The 12274-nt window shown below is 54.3% G+C and overlaps 1 protein-coding gene across 3 annotated transcripts in view; it reads right to left on the bottom strand.

The window, feature by feature from the left end:
* Positions 1-2029: 2029 nt before the first annotated feature.
* Positions 2030-12274, bottom strand: part of TEX264 (testis expressed 264, ER-phagy receptor) — a 40831-nt gene continuing 30586 nt past the window's right edge. For all 3 annotated transcript variants that reach the window (XM_044675499.1, XM_044675447.1, XM_044675560.1), the window contains exons 5-6: positions 8159-8327; positions 2030-2732 (exon numbers count right to left, since the gene is read on the bottom strand). In XM_044675499.1, coding sequence (XP_044531434.1) covers positions 2440-2732; positions 8159-8327 — 462 coding nt within the window. In that variant the 3' untranslated portion in view covers positions 2030-2439. The remainder of the gene's footprint in view (positions 2733-8158; positions 8328-12274) is intronic.

Below are 12274 nucleotides of genomic sequence, written 5' to 3' on the forward strand. Positions count from 1 at the left end.
CCCCCTCCGACTTTCTCCGCTTCCCGCGCTAGGAGTAGTGCCTTGAGCTGCCCCTGCGGACCTCCCGGCCCCGGAGCTGTCCGGGCCCAGGTGCTGAACTCTGAGCCCGCCGAGCTCCCCTACCCCAGGGCAGCCCCTCCTCTGACCCCCCAGGGCCCTCGGCCTGTGTCCCCGCTGCCAAATGGTATGGTTCCTCCCTGGAGGGGGGTCAGGCTTACACTTGGAAGTTTAGCGTCCCCCCCCCGCCCCCGCCCTCCTCGGCTTCACTGGGGAGGGTCCGAGTGCTTGAGCCGCAGAAGCAGCTAGACAGGTAGGAGGATGCCCAGGGCTCCCCGGGGATCCCTGGGTCAGACGACGGGACTGTTTTTTTTATCTGCCAGGGACTGCGTGTGCCCCGAAGCCTCCCGGGCCTCCGGGACACCGTCCTGGGCCTTGGGAAGACGCCCGTCAAAGCGCTGGATGAGCCTCGGAAGGCGCCCATCCGCGGGAGCTCCCAGAGGGAGGAGGAGGAAGAGGGGGAGGGGTGGCCACAATGCTCTGCCTCTGCACACGCGTGGGTGCGTGTGGGAGAATCGGGGCCTCTTGGCCTGCCTGGCCCTCCTCCTCCTCTTCCTCCTCCTCCTCCTCCGGCAGGTGGCTTTCCCTATTCAGGCGTTGCTGCTCCATCCTCATCCAGGCCGGGGTGCTGAGAGAAGGGAGGACGGCACCCACTCTCTCACCTTTGTCCCCCCTCGACTCCCGGACCCACGCTGTGGTTGCAGGTGTCCCAGCCTTGGGATGGGGGTACGGGAGAAGGAAGTGGAGGAGGGGCTCAGGCTTCACCGTGGAAGACACATTAGACACATTCTACTGTCTCCAAAGGGTGGAAGTTTCAGGGACGCAAATTTCCATGCCATGAAAGGAAAAAAATCACTGGAGGGACCTAGAAGTGGCCTAGACTGCCTGGAGGTCTCCAAACACAGGCCGGATCAATGGCCAGAAACAGATTCCAGTTCAGGTTTGGGTTCCATTGGATGCATTCTGGGAATCCCTTCCCACTCAGAGATGATGTCATTCGGTGGAGGCATTCTGGGAGGGAACGCCAGGTCCAATGTGCATCAGGCAGGGCAGCCTACAAGAGGCGGCAGGGGTAGGTGGCCCCAGGAAGAGAGGGGTCACTGGGGCGGCTTTCAGAGTCTCTGGCCTTCCTCCTGCCACTAACTCTCCCAGCTACCCCGGGCCCTTAGACACCAGGGAAGGCCCCTTACAGATGGACAGGGCTCAAAAGGGGCAGCTTCATCCAGCCTGGTTCCCTGCGGCATTCAGGGACAGGGTAACACACCCTTATTCTACAGAAGAGGGAACTGAGGCATGGAGAGGTTGCATGACTTACAAATCAGCTAGGGTCTTGAGGCAGGACTTGAACCCAGGTCTTCCTGACTCCAAGCCCAACACTATTAAATACTCTCTGGCATAATTTCAAAATAGAATAATAACCCACTTCAGGAAACCAAGGGAGTGAAACAACCAGCAGATCTAGTTCTTCCCCTCTGACCCATCAGGTCATGCCTGCTAGACTGAAGGGTCTGGGCACTATAGTGCCACCTGAAGGGGGCCCTTGATACCAGTCATGGAGCCAAGCAGAAACATTCCTGACAACTGAGACTGGGAAAAGCCCCCTGGCTGGGCTGTAATGGGGGAAGGGGGGGGGGGCGGTCCAGTCCGAAGGCCTGGGTTCAAATGTGCCACTATCTGACTGACTTGGGCAAGTCCTCGAACCTCCCTGGACCTGTTTCCTACTCAAAACAAGCGAAGGGCTGACTAGGTGGTACTGGGCCCAGCCTCTGCCTCCTGACTGCCCCCAGTGATGGGTGCCTGCCTTTGGCCTGGCCCAGCCCCTTTCTCAGGACAGTCCTCAGAACCCTCAAAGAGTTGCCTCCCCAGGGGCCGGCCTGGTGCTCCGTGACCCCAATGGAGCCGGCACAGCAGGCACGGCAGTGACCAACGGGGGATCTTGGGCCAATAAAGAAATGTGCAGCTTGAGTCTGAGTGAAATGAAAATCATCTGCTTTATTCTGGATCCTAAAAGTCCCAATGTAAGTCTGAAAAAGAGACTGATGAGGGAGGGGAGAGTGGGAGGGAAGAGACTGTGCTCCCTCCAGCTGGCTGGGAATAACAGGCCAGGGAGAGAGAAGAGAGCAAAGAGCTCGGGGTGCGGGAAGTAAGACAAACCCCCAACCTGGTCAGGAGATGGCAGGGAGCCACTCCATAGACCCATGGGGTCAGCTGGGGCTGCACTGGGCCCCGGCCCTTAGAGCCAAGGGTCTAAAGGAGAAGGGCAAGAGGCAGGCCCAGCAAGGCCAGGCTCGAGATGGGGAAGGATGAATCTGATCAGTTCCTCTTTGATTAAGCCCCAAGGCAGTGGGGCTGAGAGGTGGAGGCTTTGACCAGGAGGGGTGGCTACTCCTCATCCTTCTCTGGGGTGCTGGGCTCCTTGGCCCACTTGGACCCAGGAGGCTCAGCCTCATGGCTAAAGCGGTCACCTGAGGCTCCTTCTCCTTCCAAGTCGAGCTCTTCAAAGGAGGAACCACTAGCCCCCGACTCGCTGTAGCTGTGCTCACTCCGGTTATCTGGATCATCCCAGCTGCGGCCAGCCGCACCGGGGGACATGGTGGACGTGGCGGCAGAGTTCTCCCGGCTCCTTGGTCCTGCCTCCGGACTAACGGAGCTGGTGTCGCTCAGCGTGTCAGCTCCTGGAAGAGGAAAAGGAAGAGGCTGGTTAGTGGCTTCCTGAAGGCAGGACGGAGTCCAATAGACAGGAGACTTGTTCCCTGGGTACTCCTATCTGGTACAAGTTGGAGATGACTCACATTGCTGGGCAAAGCTTATGAAAAAGAGATGCTACCTCTGCTCGACCTTTACACGTCTCTCTACCCCTGCCATCAAGGGAAGGAAGGGAGGGAGGGAGAGTGTGGCCTACCTTCTTGGCATCAGCTATGGTTCCCTGCATCCCCACAAAGCCCTGTCTACTCCCTTCAGCTCTTCGATGATGAACCTGGCTCTTTCTTGGCCTTAATGCTTTCTTTGGCCCTGGGGAGTGTGGGGTGGGAGAACAAAGGTCTATTCGGAGAAGTCCCCACCTTCTCCCTCCCTATATCTGTCCTTTGGCTCTGGGTCTAGGGAGGGAGCAAACCAGAGATGTCCCCTGGCTAAAGACAGCACGGAAAAAAGACGTAACCGGGCTGGGAACAGAGAAAGTGGAATCTGGCTGCTGAGGAATAGAAGCAGACCCACTAGGCCTTTGTCTCTAGGAGAAAGCTTCAGACGGAGGAGCACAGGCCATGTCCCCCCGAGAGCTGGGGTAGGAGGGGCCTGGGTGAAGGGGGAGAGCTGGTTTGAGAAGAGAGGTAGCTCTCTGAGCCTCAGTAGCAGCCTCTGTTCCCTAGGAATATCCAGATGGCTCCAATGGGGAGTCCCCAATTTTTTTTTTTAAACCCTTACTTTCCATCTTGGAGTCAATACTGTGTATTGGCTCCAAGGCAGAAGAGTGGTAAGGGCTAGGCAGTGAGGAAGAATCTGAGGCCAGATTTGAACCTAGGACCTCCCATCTGTAGGCCTGGCTCTCAATCCACTGAGCTACCCAGCTGCCCCTGGAAGTCCCCAACCCAAGAAGAGCCGTTGTCCTTTAAGAGGTCCCTTCCCCCCAACTGGGAGATTCCAGTTAACTGCCATAAAGGCCACCTTCTGCCCCCTCAGACTAAGCACCAAGGCCCAGTATGCATCAGGCAGCAGGTAGGATCGATGGGAGAATGAGGGAGGGTGGGCAGGCAAAAGGGTTCTGGTGAATGGTGCTAGAGCAGCAGGGAGGTGTGGGAAGGAGCACTCCTTCCTATCAACATGTCTTACTTCCAGGCTGAAACACTACCACACTGCCTTGTCTCAAAATTGGCCATCTTTCCCTTTCATGGGGAAAACTGTCAAATGAATGGGAAAAATAGGAAGGGGAAGGTGAGTGCAACTGCCCCTGGCACAGCTCTTGCAGAGGCAGAGACAGAGGCCTGGGGAGCTGCCTCTTCATCCCCATCCCGGCCTGGTGTCTGGCCAGGTGTGGTAGCACTGGGAAGGTGAGAGGTTGGCAGTGTTCAGTGCATGCACTGCTTCCCTGGTTCCCCGTCTCCATGGTGATGGTGACAGAGCCCAGAGCCCAGGCGCTGCTGGGGGTGTAAATGCTCTGAATTTCAGGCTGGTCTCACATTTTTGGTTGGTCCTGGACGGAGTGCTGTGGTGGATGTCTGTAAATTGGGGCAGTACAGTGGGATGGGACTCCCCCTCCCCTGGAGCCCAGCAGAGGGCCAGACACCCCCGGCGTGGGACCCTGTTCCTTTTTGGAATCCACAGCATACCTGACCCGGCCTCCTGGGGTGGTGGCGCCTCACCTGGTGAGCTGAACTGCAAAGAAGAGAGAACGGGCCTCGGCTCTAAGTGGCCCCACTATGTCTTCATACCCCTAGGGGTGCCTGTGCATTAGCACCAATGCTGGCAGTGCCCCAATGAAAGGGCACGAGGGACAGAAAGGTGAGAAATGTGGGGCTCTGCCCGCCTCTGGAGCAGCCCGCTCGGTCACTTTCCTCGTGTGGACCCAGCCTATCTCCTGCTGGTTCCCCCTGCCCCCCATCCCATCCCAGGGGCCCAGAGATCAGAAGGCAATCTTTCCTTAGCCCTGAGGCAGGACACCCGCTCAGCAGCAGCAACACATGTCTCTTTAAATAATAATTAGCGCCCCTGGGGGCCGGCAGAGCCTGAGCAGCCACTGAACTCTCCTTTCTCCTTTCAGGGCCACAGACCAAAGGAGACTGAGCATTTGGAGAGAGGCGGAGGAGAGGGAGGGGGAGGATGAGCGGTTTTCTCCAGCCTTATTAAACTGTCACATCCTTCCCTCCCGACCGTCCCCCCCTCCCCCAGGGGGCTCTCCTGGGATCTGGGTGCTGGGGGAGGCTGGCAGCCATCCAGCTGCCCATTTTTCATATCCACCCCCATCTTCTGCCCCACACCCTGACTCGGGAGATCTTAGGCAAGCAAGAGGATGCAGTCGGGGAGCTGGCACAGTCAACTCTGCCCCGAGCAGCTACCCAAGGAGCCGAGGTTGGACGCACCGTTAATAGAGAAAGGTCACAGCCCCATCTGCATTTTCTGCCTTTGCTCTGCCTCCCCCATCAGGGCGGCATCTCCTGAGAGGGATGCCAGAAATCTCCTGTGGCTTATTCCTGTCCCACTGCCCACCCTGGCTACAAGAGAGGCCTAAACAAAGTGGTCCTCACTTGAGGTTCCCCTTCCTTCCTGTGTGTCAGAGTGAGGCATTCACGAAGGCAAAGGGGGCAGGCCTTAGAAAAGGAAACAAGGACCATCTACTTCCTGAAGCCTTAGAGAAGAGAGGGAGAGCTGGGAAAACTCTAGATGGGCCTGATGCTCAGGCCTTACTTCCATAAGGATGAATGGGGTTCATGGAAAGGGGGCCCTTTGAGCTCCCTCATGAATCTCCCCACCCCAGGCCTCTGTACTTTCCCCTTCCTTGATGGGGGCTAGACAGCTGAATTTCGGATACCTCAGTACTCTTTAGGGATCCTCTTCCTAGCTGAGCCTGGCCAGCTCACCACCTGGAGGACCTGGAGTGGGGGTATCAGGAGAGGAGGCAGAGTCACGCTCTCTTGGCCTGAGTTTTCAGGAGGGGGCTGGAGCCCCTGTGTGTCTGGGGAGAAACATAGCCAGGGCAAAGTCCCTGCCTTTCCCTGTTCTGGACCCACCTGACCTGGCACGCTGCTTCAGCTGTGCGGTCAGCCAGCCGGTTGGGCCCGGCCTCCTCCTGCCCAGGGGCTCTCTACCTCGACTGTCTCTCTGGGAAGCAGTGGGTCCTGCTCCCTTCCCTCTCTGAGTCCTCAGGGCACTGAGTTGACAGAGCCACATTTCTTATTGTCTCTTTTTCAACACTGACCAAGCAGAAAAGGAGGACTTCAGCAGCCCAGGCCAGAGGAACTGCAGAGAACCTTCTCCCTCCATCTTTCTCTGACAGGTGGGGGCTGGCAGGCCACCCTCCAAATCCCTAGAGCTCCAGCTGCTACAGGAGGAGCACAATGGTCACTCTTCAAGCCCTAACCCCATGCCCAGGCTCTCTCCCTGAAGCCAGCTTAATGTGCAATCAAATATTCATCTCCTCTCCTGGTACTAAATAATACATCAATGTAATAGCAGTCAAGAGCCGGCTAATCACCCCCTTTCACCTCCTGCGTCCCAGCCATGGGGAGAGACAGGCAGGGGCAGACCAAGCTGCAGGCAAGCCAGGCGCCCACCAGACACTGCTGGGTGAATGGCACGCACCTGGCAGTTAGGAAACCTACAGCCCGCCCAGGGGTGGGCAGGATGGACCTTGTCGGCAAGGGGCAAGCCCATCTTCCCTCTATGCCAGGGGGTCGGAGGAAAGAGCGTTAGGGCTGAAGATAGGAGAGGGAGCAAGGGAGGGCGTGGGGGTGTGGTGCAGGCGTGGTCCTGCCCCTGAGGGAGCCTGGGGGCTGCAGCCAGCTGGAGGGGGGAGGGCAGAGGAGGGATCAGGGTGCCAGGCAGTCCCTCAAGAGCACTGGCAGGCTATGTTTGGGAGAGGAAGGACTAGGGTGGGAAAGGGGGTGGTTGAATCGGAAGCTCACGACTCAGCCTGGCCTCTCCTTACCCGCTCCCATCCTGAGGACTGCTCTGACCTTGTGCCATGTCCTGTGCCCACAGTGGGAGCACCAAGGAGTGTGAGGTTGGCTTGAGGGCCCTGCTGGCCAGGGCTGTGCCCCAGGGAGGTAATTAAGTGGCATATCAACCTAATTGTGTTAGACACAGTCCCCTGGGGAGCAAGTCACTGCCTCGCTGCACCCCCCCCTTACACATACTCTCCTCTATACTTTCCCCAGTGACCTTGGAAGCTGAGGAATTAAGCTACAGAAATGGGGCAAAGGGGTGGTGGCTGGGGGGACGAAGCTTTCTGCCCTCAAGGCAGGAGCCCAAGTCTCCTACACGCCACACCTCCCTCTTTCTCTAAACCCCAGTGATGGGTAGAGGTGACCTTTCAGGGGTCACGAAATGAGCTGCTTTGGGTCAGCCCTCTTGGGTCTACTTGGGATTGTCAAAGCAAATATCCTCCTTTGTTTGGGCCAAGGGGTCACTAGCCAGCCTGTGCTAAGGACCGGATGGGGGAGGGAGGCGACCTTCTGGTCTGGCTCCTGGGTCTAAGAGGCTGGGTGCCTAATAGCCCCTGCTCCACCCCACCCTCACGCCTGGAACTAAGCCATGACTGGTTGTTTTCCTAAATTGCCTGTAGGACAATGGCAGTAGCTATGGTTGGGGTTAGAGATAGAGGGGTGTGCTGGTATGTTTAACAACTGGCTCTCTGAAAATGCAAGGTACCCTTTTAAGTTTAAGGTGCATTATTAATATCTTTATCATTTCTCCAAATCTAGCCCTTATTTATAGCGATGGCCAAATTTCAAGGTGTAAATGTTCATGATGAAAATTTAACAATGGGCTCTCCTGAGCTAGGCAGTACGAACTGGTTCTAGCAGAGTCCTTGGTGGATGCCATGGCAGATTCTGGATGGCATGAATTCCCAACCCTGGCCACCCCAGACATGACCTCCTTTTCTTGATTCCCCAAATTTAGAGGTCAAACATCTACTTCCTTAATGGATCTGGGCCCTTGGGGGCCTTGCTGAGTCTTCTGGTGAGGGCCCAACAAGAAGGAAAACTAGCTTTCCCTTGTTTGACTACTCAAGGTGACAGCACCCTGTCTCCTTGCCAAGCTGTGCCCCAACACATCTTTGATTGTACATTGAATCTCAAGGGTGGCCAGGCTGTCCCTGCCTTCTTGATGCTGTGCTCGAAGGCATGGCTCGTTCATCTACACTTGTCAATGTATGGCTGACAGTGTTTTAGAATTCAGTAAGTGTATCTACTGTCTGTCTTGTCCTCCCAATTGGAGCAGAAGGTCTCCAAGGGCCAACACTACGTTTATACTCCTTCCTCCATATCCCCCAGAGTGCTCAGCACACAGCTGGGGACCCACGCAGTGCTGACTGCAGCAAGGAAGGAGCAGTGCTGTTCCTCACCTCCTGAGGCACACCCACCCCCCCCCCCCACTTCCCAAGTACCTGTGACATCAGTTTGGGTGTCATCAGCCTCAGCAGCTGCTCGGCTTTTGCGTTCTGTCTCCTTCACCTCAGGCACGTAGAAGTCACCCTGTCGAGCCAAGGGGCACACAAAGTGGATCTGGTCCTTCTGGTAGATCTCTAGCCTGGGATGGGCACAGAGCTTCCGCTCCTTGGAAAAGGGGAGGAAGAAAAGGGAAGGGTAAGATGCCAGGCACATCCCCATTACTCATAGTACTGGCCTGCAGGAGGGGACCATATGGCCCAGGTGCTGAGGAAGCATGGGAAGAGGTGCCTAGGGAGTGGGGACAGAAAGAAACTTCTATGGGCAGAGATAACTAATGAGGGTGGCTGATTTTTGTAGACTGTATTTACTGGTCCCAAGAAAGGGTCTTATATCTGAGGATGAAGGAAGGGTAGGATTTGGTGGGTCATAAGAGTGATGTAAAAAAGAAGGGAAATAAAGAGCATCAGGGCAGTGAGGTGGTTCAGTGAATAAATCCAGGCCTGAGATGGGAGGTCCTAGGTTCAAATGTGGCCTCAGACACTTCCTAGCTGTGTAATCATGGGCCAAGTCACTTAATTCCAATTGCCTAGCCCTTACAGAATTTCTGCCTTGGAAATGATACTCAGTTTAGATTCTAAGACAGAAGGTAAGGTTTAAAAATAAAATAAAAGAAAAGAAAAGATAGAACATCAGTGAAACATTTAAAAACTGACCAGAAGGAGCAGAGGAAGGTTTGAAGGGTATATGGACAAGCAGGAAAATTGTTACTATCGTGATTTATTTAATACTTAAAAACAGAACATAGTTTTCTCTATTATCTTCTTTTTGGTTCTTTTTAATTATTGTACTGTTGATGTTTATTCAATGAATGATGAAAAAGAAAGAGGAAAAATCCCTGGGCCAGAAAGAAGTCAGAGAACCTGGGTTTGAGATTTGGCTTTGCCATTTATTACTAGTCTGACCCTGGCAAGTACCTTCCCTTCCCCTGGGCTCAACTTTCTCCTTTGTATAATTAAGGAGTTGGTACAGATGCCCTCTAAAGTTCCTCCCAGTTCCCCCATTCTATGAGTTCCAAAGACACTGCTTTTACTGGGCTCAGGAGGCAACCACTCTAACCCTAATATTTCCTCCACCTCTTTATAAGTCATCCCAGGAGGTCAGTTAGGCAAGGGTTGGTAAAGCAGGAGAGAGGCTCTGGAAGTCTGGAATTCCTGTCCTGGGATAGAGCCCCATTTCTGGTGCCCTTCTGACTTTCAGCCAGCAGAACCCACCCTTGGCAGGTACTTTCATCTTAAGAAGATTCTTTGATTCTCTGGCATTGCCTCTGCTCCACTTTGGACACTATTCAGCACTGGCAGGAATAGTGCCCATGAGCCCTAGGCATTCAAGGTCTTGCCCCTCCTGCAGAGAGACTTTGGAAAGGGATTTGGTCATAAAAGAAGCCACCGTACAAAGTGTGACTCTGCGGAGGGGCATGATTGAGATAAATGGGCCCACAATCGATATTCGACCTTTTCCAAGCCTGCGCCAACTTCCGAAGACAGGAAATGAATAGGTCCCTCCTCCTCCTCTCCACACCTGGGATCAGAGCCATAGTTGCTGAGCCTTTTCAAAGGGTTGAGGTTGGTGAGACAGGGAGAACGGAGAGACAAGGAGGTTGGCTTGGGAGAATATCACCTCTCTAGTGAGTTTCTAGGCAGCTTGAACTTCGAGGCTCCCCAAGTCCCCAACTCACACACTCTTCTGCACATTCCACGAAAGCTGCCTGGACCAGGCTACTCTCTGGCTGGAGGGGCGAGAGCAGTTGAGAGGGTGGCCTGGGGACGAGGGCTCAGAGCCAAGCCTCTTCCTGCTCTGGAAAGACAATTACCCTCCAGATCGCAGAGAAGATTACTGTGCAGGCCTTGCCACTGTCAACCTTCACAACAGGGCTATTTATAGCAGCCGGCGCTCACTTCCAGCTCCCAAATGAGCCCTCCTTCCACTGAGATGCCACAAGAGAGGTATCGCCCAGTGGAAAAAGGCCACTCCCAGGACTCCACTCCTCACCTTGGGGTCAGAAAGGAGAAAAGAACACAGGTCTCTCTTTTTCTAGGGAGAAAGGAGGGAAGATTTGACTGCTTCCTCTGCTTGACTTTCAAATCAGAAAACCAATCAGGCATAACCAGGTTGGGTTAAGGGTCCTTTGCAAACTGAGGCTACAGCTCTTGACCCTAACACTCCAACATCAGGAATCAGGAGAAAGAGGAATCCATGCACAAGCTGATCAGAAAGCAGACCAGAGACCCAGGCCCCTGGTACTGGAGTGGGAAGGAAACCCCCTTTCTGGGCCACCAGCCTCCACCTTTTTCTTCTTGATGGGGATCTCCTGGCACTGTTGCCCTTCTCTGGAGAGGGGAGTTTGGGACCTGCTTTGAAAGCTCTGCTCCAAGGAGTAGAGAATAGAGAACAGGGTTGAATGATAGGTAGGTTCTTGCCTCATCAGCAGGCAGCCACGGTTGGGGAGGGTGGGACAAAGAAAACCGACTTGGCTGACCCCTTGGGGTCCAGTTAATGACTGACCTTCTCAGCATTTCTGGCTCAGCCATGGACCTCCAGCTGGTGCAAAGGGCAGCAGCGGGCATGACTGCCCCACAGCTGGAGCCTGAGATAGAGCTGGCGTGATGGTGCTAATCCTTCAAAAGGCCATGTAAGGCCCACTGATCATCTGGCTGCTCAGGACAGTCTTAAGAGGCTGAAGCTCCAGCTCACCAGGTTTCCAAGAGACCTGCCCCTCCTCCCAGACCATCCCATTTTTCAGAAAGGTCTGAGGACAAGAAAGAAACTGAACCTTCTGGTTCTCTGTGGCCCCTCTTCTCCAAGGTCCTGGATGGCCATGATGGGCAACCCTACACCACCTGCTCTCCCTTAATCCCTTGCCATGAAGTGGGGGGCAGCTCCATGGCTGCTCAGTACATCTGCCTCACTGGGAGAGTCTAAGCTCTGAAGTTGTTGGCTATGGACAGCCCTGTTGCCATGGAAACCATATCTTCTATCCTTCCCGCGGCTTCCATCTCAAAATCATCAGGGAGAACAGAGGAACAGAGAAGAGAGAAAAAACCAAGGGTCTGGCAGGCCCAGGCCCAGCCTTTCTCCCCTCCCCTTTTCTTTGGATTCTCTCAGGCACTGCACATAGGAAACCTTTGCTCTCCCAGCCTCCGCCTCTCCCCATCAGATGTCCCTGCCTCCAGCCTGTCCCACTACACAAAATGGGCCCTGGAGAAGACTTCCTTTCCTGCCAAGAGCCACCCTGACACCCTGGTCTTGCTCCTTACTCTGCCCAGGGAGCTGCTTTGTCAGAGTGTGGCACCGAACTAATTAAAATTTCATTTACGGCTCAAACTGAAGTCATTAAAACACAAGCCAAGTCCTGTCAAAATTTACACTTGAGGGGAAGGGGAAGAAGACAGGATGTCAAAGATACTTGTTCTTCCTGGATACCAGCGCCTGGGGGACAAGAGAAAGGTGAAGACAAAAGCAGATACAAAGCACCTTTATCTACTGTCCCTTTCTCCCAAATACCTAACCACCCTCTTCTCCCCAGATCCAGGCTGACTGAGAGAGAGCATCTATTCCAAAGGGCACCAGGGGCTATGCATCTGCAGCCAGGATGGTATCCCAGAATCCTGTTTTTGTCACTTCTACTCCCTCTGTGACACTGAGTAGGTCATTTAACCGCTGCATTAATGAGAGATGCTTTCCTCTAGGCCTAGACATCATCTAAGGGTCATCCACAGAGATGCCTTGCAGATGAGCCAAGGACAATAAAAGTAAGGGAGAGGTTAGCTGCTTCTGCTGCTGCGGTCAGGAGAAAGTGGGGTGATGGGCTTAAAGATGGGGGGCAACTGACTGCTTTTCCCATGATGCATTGTTGTTAGGTGTTGGTTATGGAGGTTTGGGGATGCAGGCATACCATGTGTTTATTAGGATTTGTTGGAGAAATGCTGGAGAAGAGATCACTTTCCGGGTTGTCAATCAATTGATTAATCAATAAGTCAATAAACATTAATTGAGCATTTACTATGTACTCTAGGCCAGTTGCCTCAGTACTTGGTGATATGAAGAAAGACAGA

The sequence above is a fragment of the Gracilinanus agilis genome, chromosome 1, assembly GCF_016433145.1.
Source record: "Gracilinanus agilis isolate LMUSP501 chromosome 1, AgileGrace, whole genome shotgun sequence".
NCBI classification, from domain to species: Eukaryota; Metazoa; Chordata; class Mammalia; order Didelphimorphia; family Didelphidae; genus Gracilinanus; species Gracilinanus agilis.